Here is a 21,033-nt window from a genome sequence, read left to right as displayed (position 1 = left end):
AGGTAAACAGAATAATCAGACTTCTAATTAAAGGTGGTCTCAGGCTAGCTTGCCAGCTGACCCGAGTATGAAAGTGACATTTAGGAATTTAAAAAAAAGAAAAAGAAAAAAAAAAAACACGTAGCCAGGAAGATTTAATGAGAGAGACTCTCTACACTTCCCTCTCCCTGTGGGTAGTGACCTTTCCGACTCCCCAGTGACAACTTCCCTCCAGATTTATTGGGCCTCTCCCTCGGCTGTGCTGGAATGAAGAGAAGAGTTGCCTCACCATCCAGACGCTGACCTTTAATTTGACACAGGCGGGGACAAGCATGGCGCACGACGCCTGGCTGACCAGCAGCATCAAACAGAAAACTGGACCCAGAGGTGGCAGAAATGAGTTGAAAGCCCAAGACCTTGTACTGGCGCCTTTGCTGATAGACTTCATTTCCATCCGGAGTTTTGCATGCAAAGATAAATGTGTGTGAGATGAACTCTGGATATTCACATCCAGAAACATGGAGGGATCAAAGGGAGCAGCGCAACAGGAAGCGATTGTTACAATGACACTGACAGGTCTCCACCTAGCTAGCAGTCAACTTTTGTTGTAAGTGTTAATCAGAGGTACAAGTCCCGCTGCCTCATATCAAACGTGATGCTAAATTTGGAGCTAGAGCCATCAGCCTGTTAGCTTAACTTAGCACAAAGACTGGAAACATTGGGAAACAGCTAGTCTGGCTCTACCTAAAAGCAAAAAAAATACACCTAGCAGCAACTCTAAAGCAAAATAATTAAACATTTTATATCTTATGTGTTTCATTTGCAACCAACAAAAGAAAGAAAGAAGAAAAGAATGAGAGAAAAAGAAATGTAAACACGATAAATTGTTATTTCACGTAGTCATGGAGTGTTATCAACCCCTCCAGAAAGTCACTGTTCCTAGTCAAAAAAATTCCTTTTGTTGTGATTAAACAAACAAGATTCAGCATGTTTATTTACTGAGCTTTAATGGTGCTGTTAGACAGATTTTTTTTTTCCCTTTAGACAGAGACAGGCTAATTATTTCCTCCCTTCTTTGTGTCTTTATTCTATGCTAATCTAATCTGTCATGATGAGGAACCCAAAAGGATGGGCAGTAAAAGTGCTGATTGCAAGATAAAATCATTTTGACCACTTTAAGAGCCTCACAGGAGAGGGAGTATTTGACAAGTACTTCACAAGTGTTTCACAAGGGAAAAGACTTAAAGGTAGTTCTGTCCCAAAATGAATTGCCGAATACTTTCGGTCCTGGTACTTTTGCGAGATTGATACAAATCGAGTTTACACTGGTATGTTCTGCCTCCAGGAAATAAGATGCTAGAGAGACCACTTGGGAGCTTCAGGGCTTGCCAGATTCAAGGATAATGAATCATATTGTTTTATTTCTACTTGATGCTAGCACCCAATATTCGAAAACTCAAAATACTCAATATATTCAATACATTAAGAGGTCACAGCCGGTATATACTGAGGGAAAATAACACTCGAACCTCCCGGCACTACTGCAAGGATGAAGATTCTTTCTTTGTCTTATATACGAGCCTTATATTTTGGCCGTCTTACATTAAGGCCAATATGGTATACCTTTAAGGTCCAAGACACACACACTGCGCATGTCCCAATGAGGTAGGTCAGGTTATGTATGGGGTCAAAGGTCAAGTATACATATGGATAAAATTTGGAAAAAATGTTATTGAATGAATGTCCTCACCCACAGCACAGGTGAATGTGGTGCATTTAAACCTTCAATTCTGCTTGGTGTGACCAGTTCTCACAACCGTTCCTCCTCTGCCTGCCTCACCAAGCAAAGCAAGGTCATCTGTGTAACTGTGCAAGCGAGGGAGACACCAGAGCAGCCTAAAATGGGTAATAAACAATAATGACTTAATAATAATGAAGTTAACCCAGTACAATCCCATTGCCATGCTGAGATAACACAATCTATTGTGTGAAATAAATCTCCATAGCAGCAATACATAATATGATGTCCTGTAGTTGATTATTGGTATGGTGGCAATGTGGGATTTAAGAGATGCGGTGTAAAAAAGTTCAGTGTCACCGTGTGTGTGTGTGTGTGTGTGTGTGTGTGTGTGTGTGTGTGTGTGTGTGTGCAATCTCAGTAAAGAACCTTCTAAAGGAGATTAAAGCTCTCACATAATTACTATTATCTAAAGACGTTTCACAAGGGCTCTTGTATTCCACCATCACATTCTGCAGGTAAGAGTAAAACACCAATTGCTAATCAGATGCTGCAAAAAAAGTCAATTTCTAACAAAATGACAATGATAATTGAGCTCAGGCTACCAAAGATCTGCAGAAACACTCTACCATAGCAACTACTGAAGGAGACTTTGAATGTAGTGGTTATTGATTCATTTAACACAATATTGAGTCTGGTTGTTTTCCCTTTTTAGTATGCTTGGAACATAAAAAGAGCAAGGACCGAGTAGTTCCCTCATTTGTGTTTAGCGGGCTGATTGTTATCAGTTTTTCTGATCATTTAACTGAATATAATATTGTCAACTGTAATATTTATTTATCTTTATGTGACTAAAAGCCATCCTTTAATGTCTATTTCATCACCTTTTCTCGCTTCATTGAGTGACATTATGCATTAATAGCATGGGTTTTTCTTCTATCATCTGAGTAAAGACTTTTTAATAGAACTGCATTAAAATTAGGAGAAGAGTGAGGGGAAACACAACTTCTACTCTCCATCAAAAATGCCGAAGAATTCACATTAATGAGATCTTACACATCCTCAGTTACACAACAATGAGTCTCTTATATTTGTCTAATTCCTTCACCTGGTCCAAGCAACAGGAGCAGCTACGTAAAAAGGCCACAACCAGTGTATCGGGTACAAACTCTCACTAATAGTTGGTTCAGTTGCACAACTACACTGCCTGTAATACTGTAGTCTTAATAAAATAATTTCTTGCATTGCAGATGTAACCTTCTGTCCATATACCTGCAGTACATGTTCTTTATTGGTTCTGTGAAGTAAAAATACAGCACACAGCTCTATATGCTGAAGTACATATTTGCTACAAAATATCATAATAATATAAGTAATCAGTAATATGGACATTATTGTGTAATGTAAGGGGGAAAAAAAACTACAACACTGCCAAACTTGTCTCCACCTCCAGCCTAATGTCTCTAACCAAATTGCCTCACCACCTTGTCCCCATAGTGCTGTAGTCTGCTAAACTGTAACTGGAAAACAGTTCACAAACATGTAAATTATTTATTTTGTTCTGTGGTCTGAAATTAAGATGTAGAACTGCCAAGGGAACTATTTCTCCTTTTGGTCTGATAGCTCGATGTTCTTCCATATGTGCAAATAAAACTGAGCAAAGTTTGGTGGCACACATTTAGGGTTGTCCAGGGAGCAGAGTTTGAAACATGGAGTACAGACAAGACAAGACTGTTCACAAGTCTTGAAATCATAGGCAGCCACTGATGTATCTGTGGATTTAATGGCACTGAGTATGGTCATTTTCTGCAGCGACAGTGTAAAATATTACTGATTGTTACTTTAATGTCCCCTTATGGTACTTAAGAGGTTTAAGACTGTTTCATCAGTTTCTCCAGCCATAACAACTGGTGAGATGGGATTTGCTGCTGAGTCTCCGGTGCCACTGAGACAAACAGGGTGATATGTTTACTTGATGAGTGGTCTTTTTTTAAGGCAGATATCCCACAGAGATATTCTTAAATTGCACGACTAGAAAAAAAATTTCACATTAATTTTAATAGATAACTTAACTGCAACCTTGGACTAATAATTTACACTTAAATGTTAAGATAGCAAACACATTGTCCTGACCCTACAGAATGAAAGCCAAAAAAGTTTTTCTAATCTTTGAACAACTACAATAACATGAACTACATAACAGCACTGCAAAGTGGTGAGGATGAGCCAGCTAAATGCTTAAAATGTAAATGCCATTAGAGTTTGTTGATTTCCTGTTTGCATCTTGCAAGAATAGTAATTCAAAGTGTTGTCCAAATATTTGTGTCATGAGTATATGTTAAACAGATTTAATGCGCGACAGTTAATCACAGTCTGGAGCTATGAATTGCCTTGCACAGTTCATATTTACCTTTATGTCATTCAGCTGATATTCTCATCTGAGTTGTCTTAGCAGAAAATAAGAAGTTCAGTGTCTTGCTCAAGGATCGGCAGGATAGGCTACAGGGTTATGGGACATATTGGCTGCTACATGGAATATGTCTCTGCATCTCCTTTATGTACCAATATCCTGCTGATCAGAATAAAGTTGGCTTACTCTCTCTATTATAGACTATGGTACACTGTAATTAGGTTTATTTTGGGCTCAAATAAAATATAGTGGGCCCATAGAGGTCACCTTATAATGACAGCACTGATGCTTTGATAAGAGACACTAGGAAAATAAACAAGGCTACAAAGAAGGATTTTAAATATAGCTGAGTTCATTTCTAATGAACCAGGCAGATGTTTTAGTCAGAATATCCAGCCTGGTAGAGCTTGTGAGCAGAAACAGTATTGTTCTTGTATTGAAGTTAGTTAGTCTTATCATTTTTTAGTATGATAAGGAGAAATCTGTTATATAATTTTAGCTTAGCCCCTTTTAGCTGCTTAGCTTACTTAGAAAAGCTAAATGTTATTTAGGATTTATTCTTGATTGTTCATATTTTATGTTTCAGTTTTAATATTACAACAGAAAAGCCTCATAGGATGAGGAGCAACTGATGTTTCCGGCAAAAGTAACACTGTCTCGGACAGTGAATTTGGCTGGGGTCACTGGAGTAAACGTCCCCTAATCCAGTAGAGCAGGACAGAACTGCTAATGTTAGCCCCTAGTCTGACAGCTGTCAGGAGCAGCTCCCACACCGTGGCTAAGTGCTACACAGTGTACGTGGCAGTCATGACCAAGCTTTTTTATCGGAATGTAACCCCAAAAAAACGATGTAGTAGGAAATGCTGCTGGCCTTGGAAGCAAGGCTCAGTTTCGACTGTACGTAATAAGCTAGTTAGCCAGACATGCTGGCGTTTGCAGCCTACATTAAAGGAGATAAAAACACTGTGTAATCAATTCCCTACACTTAATACAGAGAATCACTTTTACTACAGCCCCATGCACACAATTTCAACATCACCGTTCAGAGGAGGGGTCCAGCGAATGGTCAATTGTGAATTCAAGGTATGTGACAAAATACGTACTGTGATAAATACAAAACCATGCGTGATACATGTATTTACCACAGAGTAGAAGATTTTGAATTAAAAACAGTTGGTGTTAATTACAGTCATCGGGTTTACGACACATGGGATCAGTGATATATTTCTTGTGTGTGTTTTAGCCTGTGTGGGCCTGAACGTGATGAAGAGAATCACTTCAATTCTCCTCACAAAGGAGGGTCTGATGTCCCGGGCTTTGAGCAGACCTCTCTGACACAGACATCAATGAGGTCGGCCGTCTGAGGCTAAGCTTAGGCATAATAATTAATCTTCTTTGACATCATCATCCTCAGGTCACCTGGCAACAGTCAGATGAATTTCACACTCTAATTTATGATTAAACCACAGGCGAGAACAAGAGAAAAAAGGTATTCACTGCCAATCACTTTGTAGTTTTTTAAGTCCCTTACCACTGCACAGCAATTATGTTTAGTAAAAGGGAGGAGGAAGTGAGAGGGTTAAAATCATTTATTTGTTTTCAGTCCTGTGATAGCAAATCCACCTCCTGGGGAGAAATTTAAAGTGAAGACAGGATTCAAATAACTTTCATTCAATGTTGATGAGCTAGATTAGCTCTACCAATCACCTAACTAGATAAAGAGACAAAAAATACCAACTCTCTTTTAAAGAAGTACACACACACACACACGCACACACACACACAAACGCTAAGATGCCCAAAAGTCAGCTTGTAAAAACATCAATTCGATAAACAGAGTAGTCTTTTCTGTCTCATTAACAGACAAGATTAAGTTCTCAGATGACAAATACTGCATGTTACTTTACCATTCACATTATTAACTACTACTTGCTCTCTCTCCACCCCACACACGCAGTGCAAGATGCACAGATTTAAGAGAGACCAAACTGCCTCTCAGTCGACAAGTGGAAATTGCAAATGGCAGTGTGTTCAGGTAAAAGACGGTAACTGGGTTCCTCACCACGTTTACTTCCGGAAAATTGGGGTATAACAGGCTGTCATATGGTGACACATCAGCCTTTGTTAAAGAAATTACTTTGGTCTTCACCCAGCTCTCTGATGCTCGGCCTCCTGGATAAATTGTCCATTTGGCGAGTGCAGACTAAATGGAAGTGCGTCTTCTGCATGTTGTTCTGCTGAAGCACAAAGAACCGGGGCAGATAGGAATCCAATTATCCAAGGAAAATAATGGATGTCTCATTTAAGATGTGCGGCTGTTGCAACGGTAATGGCAGCACTACAGTTTTCCTGAATTCAGTCTCTATCAACTGCATCATCTTCTGCTCACACTAACATATCTTTAGCCATATACTGCAAGCTGTCAGGCATTACGGTTCATAATAAATCTTTTGAAGGGCACAGGAAACATGGTTGTCAAAGAAAGAATATTTACTCACATATAGCGTAGGTGTGGGTTCTGAGCGAACGCTCGAGCCTGGATCACCCTCAGGTTGCAATTCATGATAGTTCTGAAATTAAGAATGATAAAATGTAGATGAAACAGCGAAGAAAAGCGTGGGCACATACAAATGCAGTGAAATGATCATGTACAGTAACTGCATCAAGGCCATCAAGGTCACTTACTTATTCTCGGTGCATTTCATCGCCTGTCTGTCAAGGAACCTATCTGCTCCTTGTCTGTTGTTTTGTCTTTTCTAGTTTGAAAATGTTTTGTCATTTTTTGTTAAACTACAAATAAACTAGCTTTAAACACATAAAATGGTGCTTTTCCATTTCAAGACATTTGTACATCTTTTTGTCTTTTCTGCAGCAATCTACTGTAACGAGTCACAATTATCTGTCCACTCTAATTTTGAATCTGCGTTTCTACACCCTGCAGAGCCGAGAGAGACATGGACGTTCATTTAGAACCACCATTAAATGAAAGTGTGTGAACTTGCATTGTCTTTACTGTAAAGCGAGTGAAACCTCTGATTAGAGCGTGCATTCTAACACATTCCCTCACTGCGTTAACTTGTAGGGGAATGAAATAATGATGAAACTAAATCTAAAACTAAACTAATCCTCGCACGGTAATGACAATTATTTAGTACACAATCATCTCTTTAAACAGCAGTGATCTGATTTTTGTTGCATTTAATGTGAATGTAAAGTTTTGGAGGCCAGACCAAAACAGATTTGGCCAAACGAGAAGGTACAATACAGGATTTTTTTTTCTTTTTTTTCTTTTGTGTCATTTCGTTTTTCATACAAAGAACCAACTGAAAGGCCACAGCATTTCACCAAAACCTTTTTTACCTGAAGGGTGCTTTTAATATACACAACATAAAAAACATCTGAAATCTACTTGAACATGTAGATGCCAAAATTTGGGAGATGCTAACTAGCAGCTAATTAAAATAAAAGGTACACATTTTAGCACATATCTGTTGTTAGCACAATGATGCAAAATAACAGGGATATGTCTGGTTATATTCTGGTTTTTCCCTATTGTCACAAGTCCCATTAAAAGACCAAAACTGGCAATGGATTGATCCTACTAAAAAGTATTTCCTTTGTGGCCAAAGCATGACACCTTCATCTTATTGCTGTGCCATAGAACTCCATTGCTGTCCAGCATTAAAAAGACATCAGTGAGCCACACTGCTGCACTGGGTGACATGTTCCGTCATTACCATGAACACACATATTTTAGTTTATTTTTATTTCATCCTATATACAGCATCCTACTGCTGCAAAAGCTCACTAGTGCACGAAATGTGTATTAATCTGCAGCTGAAAACAGACCCCAATGAATGCAGTTTACTCTGGTGTGAGTAATGTTTGCCAAAAACTAAAGCTCCCAGCTTTTTAAGTAAATTATTTAGCCCTTTTCAAAAAATTAAAGTATAAAAATGTGACCTGTTTTTAAACATTAATGCTCTCAGTAGGAACCAGTGTGCTTGGGGCCACAGAAAGGCTGGGGAAGTCAAAAAGCATCGAGACACTGACAACGCAACATTGGTTTTGGTCTCTTCATGGGATTTGTTGACGAGCAGAAAACAATACAATATCACCAGCCTTACCTTTTAAGGTAACTGAATACAGTAAATTTCATGCAACTACTGCAACTACTGTTAAAACAGATATATTTCAGTGAGATTGCTATGGACAGCTCTAACCAAAAGAAAAAGTCTGTAGTCTATATGCTATTTCATTAATAATAAGTGAACTCAAAAGTCTGAGCATACAAGCAGCAGTAATAGTGTTACACTTGTAAAAAGGTGAGGATAATCTGGTGGCTTCCTTGTAGAATAAAACAATAAACAGGTGAGGAATGCAGTCATCTTATTATTCTGGAGATGTACACTTATATTTAATATTTAATAAGTCTGTTTTGTTTGTTTTTTTCAAATGAATTATTGCATCTTTTTTTCATTTTATTCAAATTCCGATGAATGAGTTAAACTGTAAAATGAAGTTATGGAAGGTATTCTAGAGTAACTTTTTATCATTCATCCCTCCATACTGCTAACAGCCCCAAAAGGCAGCATCACGCAAGGCAACAGCCTTTCCTGGGAAGGCCCGACTTTAGGTGGGGAGGAGCTGGCGTCCCCAGACAAGGTACCAGGAGAGAGGTGGTGGTAATGAGAAAAATGCTAATTTAGTGGTGGAGATATTGCACTTGGCTTCCCTGATGAGGGATCAAAGGGATCAGGGGAGAGGCCAGCTCTGACTTGGGAGGGCAAAGGAGAATACGGTTCTCTGCGGAGAGAGAATGGGAATAGAGGAATGTAAAAGGATGTGGCCTCATAGTGCAGGGCAGCAAAGCAGGAAAGGAGCGTAACATTTCTTTAAGAAGTGAAGAGATGAGAATACAAAAAAAAAAATCACAACGCTACAACAGGGACCCCTAATTCAATTTTCCCTGCAGCTTTTTAGCATTATTTGATCAGTGGCTAAGCTAAGCGAAGGGGATGTTCCACAGGCGTGTGACTTTCAAGAATTAAAAGCTTGTTTAAACATCAGCTTGTATTAGGATGAGAAACACACCCCTCTCTCTCCACAACCCGACTAACACCTTGTCATCTCCTCTTAAAATGAGCCTGGATTGAGTCACATTCAGAGACGTAGCGGACATTAAATCCCAATAACTGGCTGGTTGTGCTTCAGCTGCTTGTGTTCTGAGCTACTTCTCTTTCGAGGAGAAAAACATTGGCCTCTCTGCAGTAAGATGGCAGGCAACCTGACGGAAAACAGGGATTAACAGCAGTACAGGTTCTACTGTCCTTTTCCAGATCTGAAACACAGTAGGACTGAAAAAAAGTGAAGTGTCTGTGAGTGGTCTCCCCCATGCTCCCAGCCAGATAACAGCATCAACACTCACAGTCTCTGGAGTCCAGTATAGAGTTCCATATCGACGTCTCTCAGAGTCTGCAGTCCTGTCCAGTTCTCTATATGTCTGTGAACAGAAAGAAGAGAATAGTAAATGAGAGGTTCCTGCTCATCCAAGGAGAAAAGAAAACAAACCAGGTGACATGACAGGAGAAAATTCTTCTTTTTCAGGCCCAAATTGCAAAATAACTGTCTGTGTGTTGTCAAAGTTTTTGAATCCATATTCATTTAAATTGCAATTATTGGAACAGTTCTGACAGAGCGCTCTCTGCTGCCCTCTGATAGATTTAATTGCCAAGAGGCAGCTTCTGAAGCTTAACCTACAGTATGTGAGGAGAAGTGTGAGCGGACAGACCATATAAATACTGCAGAGGACTTTACTTCTTCTAATACTATGAGACTCCCAGGGAAAACTCTTTCTATATGATGGGATGAAAGAAGTGAAGCTAGCGTCTCTAAATTGGCTTCAGGTAAAAGAGCATTTGTAAATCATTTGTTTTTATAATTTAAAAAATTAAATAGGCAACCCACATAGGGCACACCAGTTTCAATTAAGCCGGGGAAATGAGGAGTTGTAGCGGAGGACATGGTTATGGTATGATTAGCGGTTCATTTGAAAGGTGCTATAAAGTAAACCTACATGTGCATGTACATGTATATGCATATACAGTGCATGCCAGTCCTGCAGGCCATGTCTAATATTTGAATTGCACTCAAATTCTATTAGTCCGTATGAGTTCTGCAACCAGAAAAAAGCAGGAAAAAAACATTTCTGCAGTTGGTTTTGGCAAAACTTGTGCTCCTGTATCTTTTGGCTCTTGTTCATCTGGTGTACAATGATGAAACAGCACCTGAGACATTTTGTTTGATCTCTGCACTGCACTCTGGGTGCATCACTTGCTTTTGGTGGAGAGGAAGACACAGGTCTGCCAAATGTAACCAGCACTACTGGATACTTTTATGAAGGCTGGCAGGTGGGAGCAGTTAGCGATAAGAGAACATTAGTGGTGCTATTTCTGGATGTTTTTCCAGAAAAATTGTTTTAAAATTCTGATTACATTGAGAATACCAGCAATTTTGACTGTAATGTGAGCTGAAGCACAGAAAATTGCGCTTGTATTGGCCAAATGGTTTGGGAGATCTGAACTAATTGCAAACAACAATTGTGCAGGTGCACCGAAAAACTGGGACAGCTTTTACATTGGGTTTGTTTGCTTTAAACAAACCAGATTCAAATGTTCCCTCTCCCTGCTTGTCTGCTTTCACACTAGCTGTTCATACTGCTGTTCTGATACACATTTGTTTGCATAGTCATTTTGAAAACAAAATACGCCTGCTTTACCACAATATCTTTGAAACAATGTTGGCACCAAATCAGTCTGATCAGCGTCTGATTTCAGGAGAGAGAGAGATATATATATATATATATATATATATATATATATATATATATATATATATATATATATATTATAGACACACACACACACGCACACACACACACAAATGAGTGTTTCCATTACTCAGATCACAAATCTGATTGCAACCCGTTAATGTTTTCCAAAGCCACATGCAAATCATGGTTGGGTCTACTCCTGGCAAGATGGTGGTGATTATGCACTTGCACCTATAAATGCAAAACACCAGAAGAACACAGGTCCTTCAGTGGTCAAACTGGTCAAGATTGTACTGTAAGTTTTAAAATTACTTGAGCTGCATTTTCCTGTCACTTAAATTAAAATAATAATAATAATAATTTAAAAAACAACAGCTAATTTTGGTTTCTGTTACTTAAGCCATTATCATACAGTGTGTGGCAGGGCCTTTGGACGCTGCTGCCACAGACCACTTACCGATGTAGTTGGAAGGAGTAAAGCTTGTGTATGCATCTGGATGAGACGGCTGCATTTACACATTTTCAGCATCTAGCTAGAATGCATCTACAATCGGATTTCAGTCCATCTTAAATGCCTGGATGCATTACACTTAGTTTGTTGATATTGAACAGCTGTCCAATCAACCCAAGACACATGAAGTAGTTAAGTGTACAAGGGTTATTAGATGTATGCAGGATAAAACAGAGAACAAGCAAGCCAAGCTACAGGATTACAAAGGTGACCAACGTTTAAATAAGTGGAATTGTAAAATATATTGGGTGCTAATAAACACTGCCAGAGTTACCAGTGTTATATAAGCGAAGTAATACTGTGGACAGCCATTTATTCATACTGTATATACAAACATAGAAACATATCATCGTGCTATCACTGTGAAGGCAGTAAAAGGCGACTACTGCATGGGTGCAAAATGAATGTTTGTGTGCATGAATGTGAATGTGTTTGGCAGCTGTAACTGCTTCACACTGGCAGAGTGACACTGCTGATTTTGAGATTAGTGTTGCACTGAAAGCAGCTGATTGTGAAGACAGGGAGCTGAGTCATTAATGTGACCTGCAAGCAGACATGACGGATTCCCCTCACAAGGCTCTGCTTATTTCCAATACTGCTGTGTTGCCCCAGTGAAAGGCAGAGAGGGCAGGCTCACAGGAAATGAAGTCCGCACGCTGGGGTTTCATTTGCTATGAGGTTGAGAAGGGTCCAGCTGCAGTCTTGCAGGCCCTACTAACCACGCCCATTATCATTTGCAGCAGTCATTTGTTAGCAGCGAAGGAGAGTACAAACCACGCCTAACCCCTAAATGTATTTGGAAGTCTAACTGCCTTCAACTTCCTTCACATTCGTGTTGCGGCTGCAGATGGATACACTTGATGAGGATGGGATGAACTCTCACTGGCTATGTCATACAGGTGAAGTGACAGATGCTAACAATGTAATTCTACTCCCTGGAGGTCAGAATATACATTAAAGTTTAAATTACTAAATTACTTATTACCTTTTCCAATTCTATGTCAAAAATTTAAATTTTGAGAATGTTTAATTAGTCTTTAACAGTGTAAAAAAAATAGCTTCTAAATTGTGCATTTGCATTGTATTAATTAACCAGGATTTGTTGGGTAGTTTCCCACATAGCTAATTACAAAAAGTGTCACTTTCCCAGAGATAATTGAAACTGTTTTGATCACAAGCGACACAAGTAAATTAAATGAGGCTGGAGTCACATGAAAGGTGAAAAATAACAGCATCACCGATAAGAGCTGACTTACTGTAGGAGTCTGCACTTCCTACAACCAACACATTTTGGCACAGGGCCTTCGTCTAGCTGTTATACAGAATGCAAAAATACACAGCTAATAAAGGCAGCACAACAAAGCTGAAGATGACGCACAGCTAACACAAAAATAATTTTTTTTTTTAAAAAAGGTATGAGGAAAATGCAGTAACAACTAGATTAAAACAGCCAAATAAGTACAAAAAATAGATAACTCTGTTTTTTTTTTTAACAACAGTAAAGACTAATGCAAAAATCCTCACTCATCCTAAAGCTTACTTAAAAGGAATAAATTAGTATTTCAGCATCGGAGAGTTAAATAAAAGAGAATATTTTAGTTTTTCACATAACAGAAAGAAAAGAAAAAGAAATGGAGAGAAACTAAACAAAAAGCAATATCTTCTTAGTCATGATCATGTGATTCTGTAAAAATGATAAAATATTGGCGGAGAACTGCTTGACAAACACCCTGCAGCGTCAGTATTAAACATGACATCGCTACTTTTATTACTTGAATGATGGAGCAACAGCGACAAGACACTCTTCCTTAATAAACATGAAAGAAGTATGGCGGATTTCAAAATCTTTAGGGACAGGATGGGAATATAATTATCTAAATGTTTTCCACCGCCACCAAAATTACTGCCAGGTAAGAATCAGTTCACCTGTTTGCCATCATATTAAAAGAGCTGATGTGCAGAACTGAACCATGTGTCTCTAAGATCTCAGCAGTCTTTTTTATTCATTCAATGAACTGAAAAAGTTTGACAGTTTCATACTGTTTCTGTCAGCATTGGGGAAGGTCTTAAAGGAATTTGGCATCTACAGTGATTAAATACACAAGGCAGTATGACCGGCTTGCATTGATGGAACAAAATTTCAGCAATATTTATGCTTTATCCTCTGTGATATTATTTTGCACCATCCTCATTTTTTATCAAGCTGCTGTCAACAAACAGCACAGAGGAAGCAGGCAACACCTCCCTGCGGACCTGTGCATGCTGTCTGCTCAGAACCTCTGATTGTACGCGGCACACTGAATATGCATATGGATTAGACTGCTGTGAAAAGATGGATATGAATAACAGAGATGCTATTATAATACAGTGGCATTCAATCTCTCTCCTGTTATTCCCAGATCCTTGGAGAATGCACATATTAAATGGTACAAAAATAAAGTCAACATAATTCGAAAAGTAATGGAGATGCTAAGATTTTACATTTCAGGCATGCGAGAAGACACTCTCATCCAGACTTACAATGATTGAGACAGTGCAATAACTTAAATTGATGCTTGTCAAAATGAATATTACACAGAAGAAAGCAGATTTGAGCAAAATAAGAAAAGGGTATGTGAGTTTTTTTTTCTTGACAGCACGATTAGAATGAAAGACTATCGCCTTTATTCTTGTATGTTCTCTCTTATATGCCTTTAAATCGTTTGTTCTCTTTACAGTATTTTACGACAATCCTGTCCAAAGTGCTCTCTAAATAAATTTGTTATGATGTTATTAATAACTGGTACCTACAAAGGAAATAAGCAGGAAACTATCAGAACAAATTGTACAGGCAGATCTACCAGCTTGCACTCTAACATACAAGCCCATGAAATTACAGCCACCTTCCATCTGTTTTAGAAAATGACCGCCAACAAAGAACAGTCTAAACTGGGTGGCAGGGTGGTTCGGTGCTTGAGGAGAACACCCTGGAACCAAACAGTAACAGATTCGATCCCAGCAACAGCCATCTGTTGTGTTGAGCTGGCCCTGGGCTACGCACTGAACCCCTACCTACACCTGTGTCTTTTTCTGAGCCTCTCTGAATATGAGCACCAGAAGAAAACAAGTTTTTTCATTTCATAACAGGTGAGCACAACAAGATTTGTAAGCTATAGGATCTGAGATTCAAATAGTTGTTTAAGAAAATTATATTGGAGGACTAGTAAGACTTTTTGTAGACCCTTCTATGTAAGGTCAGGCTATAGTTTGCTCCATCAGCTTTTTCATTTGTCTAAAAGATTGTAACTATGGAGAAATGATTACCCTAACACCAACATATGGCTGTGACCTGTAAAAGCTGTATACATTTTTTTTCCGCTTGTGGGCAGCAGGACAAGCCGTAAACACAACACTTATATATTAACATCCTAATAAATTGATATGGATAACATGTTGGCAAACAATTGCTTATTTCTTACATCCAGCAGACAGGGAGTAACACTGGCATTAATTTAAAGCCTTGTTTCTGGCCACTCGATGAATGTAAGCCCAGTATTTACTCTCCTTTAAGTTCTTTTATAGCCTCCACCAACTCCTGGTACTAATATCGGGATCTTAAGTGACTAAATGCTGCTTTAAATCTACCTTGTGTTCACGTAGCAGATTTGTCATTGATGAGCTTCCGCCCTTCAGCATAGCACCTCCCAACTTTACTCCAAATAACCTGCTCACTTGGCAACAGCGGGAAAGCATTAATTTTTTTAATATGCAGCAAAGTGACACTATGGTATATAATATTATAAAATAATAAAATGAAATAATGTAGAGTATAAAATACTTCATAAGTGTATAGTATCCTATAAGGTACTTCAGTCAGTCCTTGTTAATGAATCATTTTTGCTGTGCCTTTAACATGAAGATGTGATGGACATGCTATGATTTTGATGCTACACTATCACTTAAGCATTTCGTCAGCTGAAATGTGCAGTAATATAAGAACAAGATACATGAGGCTCCCAGTGGCACAAACACCAAATATCTTCTGTTTCTGGGTAATCTCCTCTGATTCTGCCCATTGTTTCCAATACTGCTGTCTGTCTGTGATTTACGACTTTGTTGGGATGATCTACAACGCTCGCGCCACCGCCTTAATGGGAAAATGTTTAATAAAATAGCATGTCTCTGGTGAGTTCCTGGGATATTGATCTACACTCTGCCTCCCTCTCTGTTTTCATAGAGGCAGAGCAGCACTCTTCTACGGTCCGAACAAGTCAGAGTGGGGACACAGTGGTAAAGTAGCACTCCTTTAGATTAAAGCACACGCCTAACATCAATCAGATAACCTGTTTTTCTTTGAGTGTGTGTGTGTGTGTGTGTGTGTGTGTGTGTGTGTTTTTAAATGCTTGACTCGTAAGTGTTTGCAAGCTGCATTGTAAAGATGAGGCCGAGAGTTGGAAGAAAAGGACACAGAGGAAGTAGCGATGGTGAAAAACAGAGGAAAGGGAGCTATTTCGCTCAACATTTACTGCAACTGGTCGGCTAGAACAAGTCATCCTCCAAACCAATCATGGGGACATTTGGCATTCAAAGCCTGTAAATGGGAATCAAGTATTACGATCTCTCCGGTCGCCTTCACTGAGACAAACCAACGCCTGTTACCTCTATGCAAATGCAATCACACGCATAGGCAGACAGATGTACCGGCTTCCTTCCTAATGTATGAGCCTACGAAATTATATCTGCCTTCCATCTGTTGGTCAGAATTTGATTTATAAAATGGCCTCAAACATCAGTATTAATATACAAAACCCACTGCAGAGTGCGGTGGACTTTTTTTCACCTTTATTTCTACAGAGACTGGAGCCGGAGCTCCACCCTGCTTCATGTCCACACAGCTAGACACACTGAAAGAAACAAAAGCTTTACTGGAGGAGCTAAGTCTAACAGCAGGTGCTGTGCACAGGAAGGTTGGCGGGGAGAAAGGAATCTCCTTTCCTTCTCTTATTTCATCCGTGTGTTTATCACAAGACATAAAATGAGCATGTACGCTAAGTTAGTCTTCCTCTGATAAATTAAGGTTAAAATTTTAAAACATGATTCAGCGTTCATATTGGCAGATAGAAACATAATGGAAACAAATGGGCTCACCACTCTTCTCCACTGCACTTTTACTGAAAAAATATGAAAACTGGGCAAATTGTGACAATTTGTCTCAATTACATTAACAGCAGGGACTGTGAGCTGGAGAATATGATATCGATATAAAAGTGACGGGAAAAATTGAGCAAATTACAGCTATATTAAAAGTTATTCAGCCTGCACAGAAACGATGGATTCAGCACTAAGGATAAAGCCCAATTTTTCCAGCAACTGCAACTGAAAATCCATAGGGTCAGACAAATGGAGGGAAAGAGAAAGTAGCCTAACAAAGGGACTTTCGCTCAATACAAAATGAAATGAAAAAATAGCAGGAATGAGATATCAGTTGATTTCTTTAGTTATCAGTGGTTTCCCAAGGACTGATCCTCTAGGGGAGAGATGGCCCGAATTATGGGCCGATCAGCCTAACAATTGCTTCTGCTGAGTGCTGGTCTCTGTGGACCTTGCCATTATTTAGGCTACAGCACTATACAAGCCCTTTTAAAGAGCACTACGAAGACTGTGAGGGTAGTTACTCTATATTGGTTATAGTATATAGTAAATGATATCTACAATGCCTTTAAACCCTTAACTGTACACCTGTCAATAACAATCACACTGAGAACTACATTTTTAACAAGACAGTGCATAGATTTTCATTTTTCACCTCTATTACTATCATTCTTCATTCATTCCTTATTCTGCAACATTCTTAAAATTCTCTCTCTATTGTTTGGTGCTGTTCTCCTTTTTTTACAATCTGGAAATCAGTATAAAAGACTTATTCTATTCCTGATGCTCATAATGTTCTTAAAGAAGATGACATTATTCTTCCTGATTATCAACTCAAGCTGTTGAGCCATGAGAAACACACACATACAAAGTCTCACAATGTTTGACCATTCAATTTGTTATGAGAGCTTTGCGTATTCTAGGCACTACCACAGACTCCGGGCTATTGTAGAAGCCTTCAGTACTGTGTGTCTTTATGTGTGTGTGTGTGTAGTAAGGCAAGTATTGAGATTCATTTTCAGAAATCAGCATTAGCTAAACAATAGTATCTTGGCTCTATTGTGTGAAAATAATGAACTGTGAAACCCTGATACTCAATCATTTATATTAGCGACTCTGGTGATTTAATTATTTTATTCCGTCTCTACAACTAAACTCTAAGTGCAGCTCTACCCATGGTGACAATATCTGTCAGCCACTTTACCATTCAGTTGACTTGTCGTGTGTGTGACAGTGGTGGTGTTCTGAATCCATGCCAGAGCCATCAGCTCAGAGTGTTTTAACACTGCTAATATTCGCAGCCAGGATGCCGTCCCAAAGCTGCTCCCAGACTGTTCTGTGTCACTAGTTTGCCGATCCAGCCCTGGGTGGAAACTACCTAAGCCTCTGAGTGTCACTGATTGCTACAGGCTCAGCCAATCCATAGCAGAGATTTGGCAAGGCTAAACGTCGTGGGATCATTGGTCCGTGCTTTGAAAGGTATCAACGCTTCGCACATGACTGAGCTCAAGCATTTCTGCCCAAAATGAAAATGACTATAATTAGTATGCCATTTTGCCAAGTGTCATCAAGCTATGATCCTTTCCGGATTCAGCTGACTCCATACTGGAGTTACTCAGCAGTAGCTCAGAGGACAATTGATCTGAAAGTCAACGGATGTCGCTTTCAACACTGTATACCTCCACCTGCACAGGATAATAAGCAGAGTACATCAATACTGTCAAACCACAGTTATCATTACACCATTAAATGCACTGAATCTTAAATACAGGCCATTTTCAAAGTGGAAGTGGTGCCCTGTAAGTGCCTCATTCATAAATTCTCAAATGTATGTGTATAACATTTACAGGAATCAATCTGCTTTGTTTTCATGGCAACCAAGAACTTAAAGCAGCAATAACTGATTTTTTTGTGCCACTTGGTGGCAACAGGACAAGCTGTAAACAGAACACTGACAAATGATCACTTTTTGATGCTGCTACAGCCAACATGACAGCAGTCGTCTATACATACACACTGAGCAACATTACTATTCATTTGGAGTTGTCTTGCTTTCTGCCCAAGTCCAATATTCACATTAAAACTGGCAAATGGTTTTAATGTTGTGGCTGATCAGTGGAGGTTTAATAGGGATGGGAAATGATAAGATTTTTTGATACAAGTGCCATTACCAATTCTACTTATCGGTCCGAGTATTTATTGATTCCCTTAACGATTCCTGATCAATGTTCTCAGTGGAAAAAAAAGCAGGCCTACACAGGTTTTCAGCATCAACGCATCTGTTTTATCATCTCTAAGTCTGTCATCATCTCAAAAGGATGAAATGAGGGAATATTTGTACAGCATTCATTTTCATTTCGATTTTCTTAGTCAAAGAAAAAACCTGCTAAGCCTGCCTGCCTGGCGGTAACGCTATTATATCATAGGATATTTACCCTCTGTAATGGACGCGCTGCGGTGGGCAATCAGTGGCACTTGTGCATATAGTGTCAAATACATGGCATTCCTGGAATTTAAGTCAATGTTGCGTAAAAAGATGTTTCAGGATTTTGCATGTGTTTGCACCCTTACTGGAAATTACCATTTTATAGACATTACAACTAGCACTGTTGCCATCTTTCTTTGTGAAATTAACACCCAGTGCTCCCACTACAACCCTCCCTCCTTTAAAACAGTTTGCTCCATCTTTCAGTCTAAGGATAAGCCGAACCTATACAGAACACGAATGAGGTATAAACAAACAATTTTAACTGTATTGAATATTTTCAATAGACGTTTAATATAAGTGAATATTAAGATTAACATAAATAAGAAATTGTCGAAAATATAACACTGTGCTTTGGCTGTGCTGCATGGTAATTAGTTCAGTTCTCACAATATGATAATTATCTTTGGCTATACAATGTAAACACAAGTCTATAGGCTATGGCGGGAGCTTTATTATTAATTTTATCAACTAAATCAGGCCCATTCAAACTGGCTCCCACAGATTTCCTATTATACATTCTCAAATATACTTTAAATACTATTTATAGTAGGGCTTGGCTGAGTACTTGAGGGTTTTTATTTACTGAGAGATGTGCATCCATATTGCCCAGTATGCCCAGCTACTCAACATTTTAAATTCAATATTTAATCAATAGTCAACGTCAATCCGTTGCTTTCCATCTCGCAGTAGTCCAGAGTTGTAACTAAACCTGACTGGGAGACTAAATAATCAATGTCTTGGCTATGGAGCGTCCCATCACGTCCATACGTTGTCCGGACTGGTCCCCCGCAGCGGGAAGCCCGGGTTTCCTCTCGTGCACGCGCACAGGGACACGTGTTGACGCGCGACGCGGGCTAACTTCCTCCGAGCTGCAGCCTCTGCGAACACGGCTGCCCGTGGACATGTATCGGACTTACCAAACAGTTGTAATTTCACTCGCACTTTTGTCAGGCACAGAGTCAAAGAACACAGCCCCGGGAGTGGCTCTCAAGCCAGCGAGACACAGACAGACCAAGAGACGCACTGCCCAGCGATGGTTAGCTAGACAGACCCGAGAGAGCTACAAACTGCAAGCTAGCACATCGACTTAACGTTACTGTTATTTGCTGACATCAAACTTGGAGAGGCGAGAACACAAGTTTACCTGGCTGCTGCTCCCGCAGTTCACTCTCATGGTGTCTTGTTTTGGTGTGGGTGGGGGGGGGTTTCCCCCCCTCTTTTTTCGCGACCAAGGGGATGGTTAGTTCCACCTCATCCTCCCACCGAAGTTGTAAACATTGCCATCTGCTTTGACAAGAGGGGGAGGCGGGGCCTTGCACAATTTGCCGGGCCCTACACAACTATTGGGCGCAGCAATATGGCCGCCCGGATCTGACTGTCAGAGGGATTGATAAACTCGGAGTGCATGTGATTCCGATGGTTCGGACAATTTGGAACCGGTTTTCAAGTGCAACTGGTTCTTGATTGCCATCGCTAATCTTCGAAATGCTAAATTCGCCACTGTGTACTCCAGCTAGTTGCTAAATATGTCAGGCTGCAGGTTGGTGCTGAGCAGGTAGCTCGGTGGGTTTGCCTCTCTTGCTGAATACAGCTTCCTGTCGCGTCTGGAAACGTAGTGGGAATGGGGAGGGCGAGTCGACCCAGTGGAGCCGCTGGCCCTAAAACCAAAACGATAACATAAAGGAACAGTGTGTAGGATTTAGTGTCATTTAGCGGTGAGGTTGCACAGTGCAACCTGCTGAATACCCCTCCCTTTCCAAGCGTGTAGGAGAACCTACGGTGGCCGTCAGGTAACGTAAAGAAATGAAAGGCCCTCCCTGGAGCCGTTTGTCCGTTCTGGGCTACTGTAGAAACATGGCGATGCGACATTGCGGGCTCAGTGGAAGAGGCCCGATTCCCTATGAAGATATGAAGGGCTCATTCTAAGCTACAAAAACTCAACAAT

At 39.8% G+C, this 21,033-nt stretch overlaps 1 protein-coding gene across 1 annotated transcript in view; it reads right to left on the bottom strand.

The window, feature by feature from the left end:
- ntrk3b (neurotrophic tyrosine kinase, receptor, type 3b) overlaps nucleotides 1-20,830 on the bottom strand; it is a 147,268-nt gene extending 126,438 nt beyond the window's left edge. The window contains exons 1-3 of the mRNA XM_040137960.1: nucleotides 20,233-20,830; nucleotides 9,556-9,630; nucleotides 6,626-6,697 (exon numbers count right to left, since the gene is read on the bottom strand). Coding sequence (XP_039993894.1) covers nucleotides 6,626-6,697; nucleotides 9,556-9,584 — 101 coding nt within the window. The 5' untranslated portion in view covers nucleotides 9,585-9,630; nucleotides 20,233-20,830. The remainder of the gene's footprint in view (nucleotides 1-6,625; nucleotides 6,698-9,555; nucleotides 9,631-20,232) is intronic.
- Between the last annotated feature and the right edge of the window lie 203 nt (nucleotides 20,831-21,033).

The sequence above is a fragment of the Xiphias gladius genome, chromosome 1 (genome assembly GCF_016859285.1).
Source record: "Xiphias gladius isolate SHS-SW01 ecotype Sanya breed wild chromosome 1, ASM1685928v1, whole genome shotgun sequence".
Taxonomy (NCBI): domain Eukaryota; kingdom Metazoa; phylum Chordata; class Actinopteri; order Istiophoriformes; family Xiphiidae; genus Xiphias; species Xiphias gladius.
The sequence above is the reverse complement of the archived record's forward strand: the minus strand, read 5'-3'. Positions and strand labels throughout refer to the sequence as shown.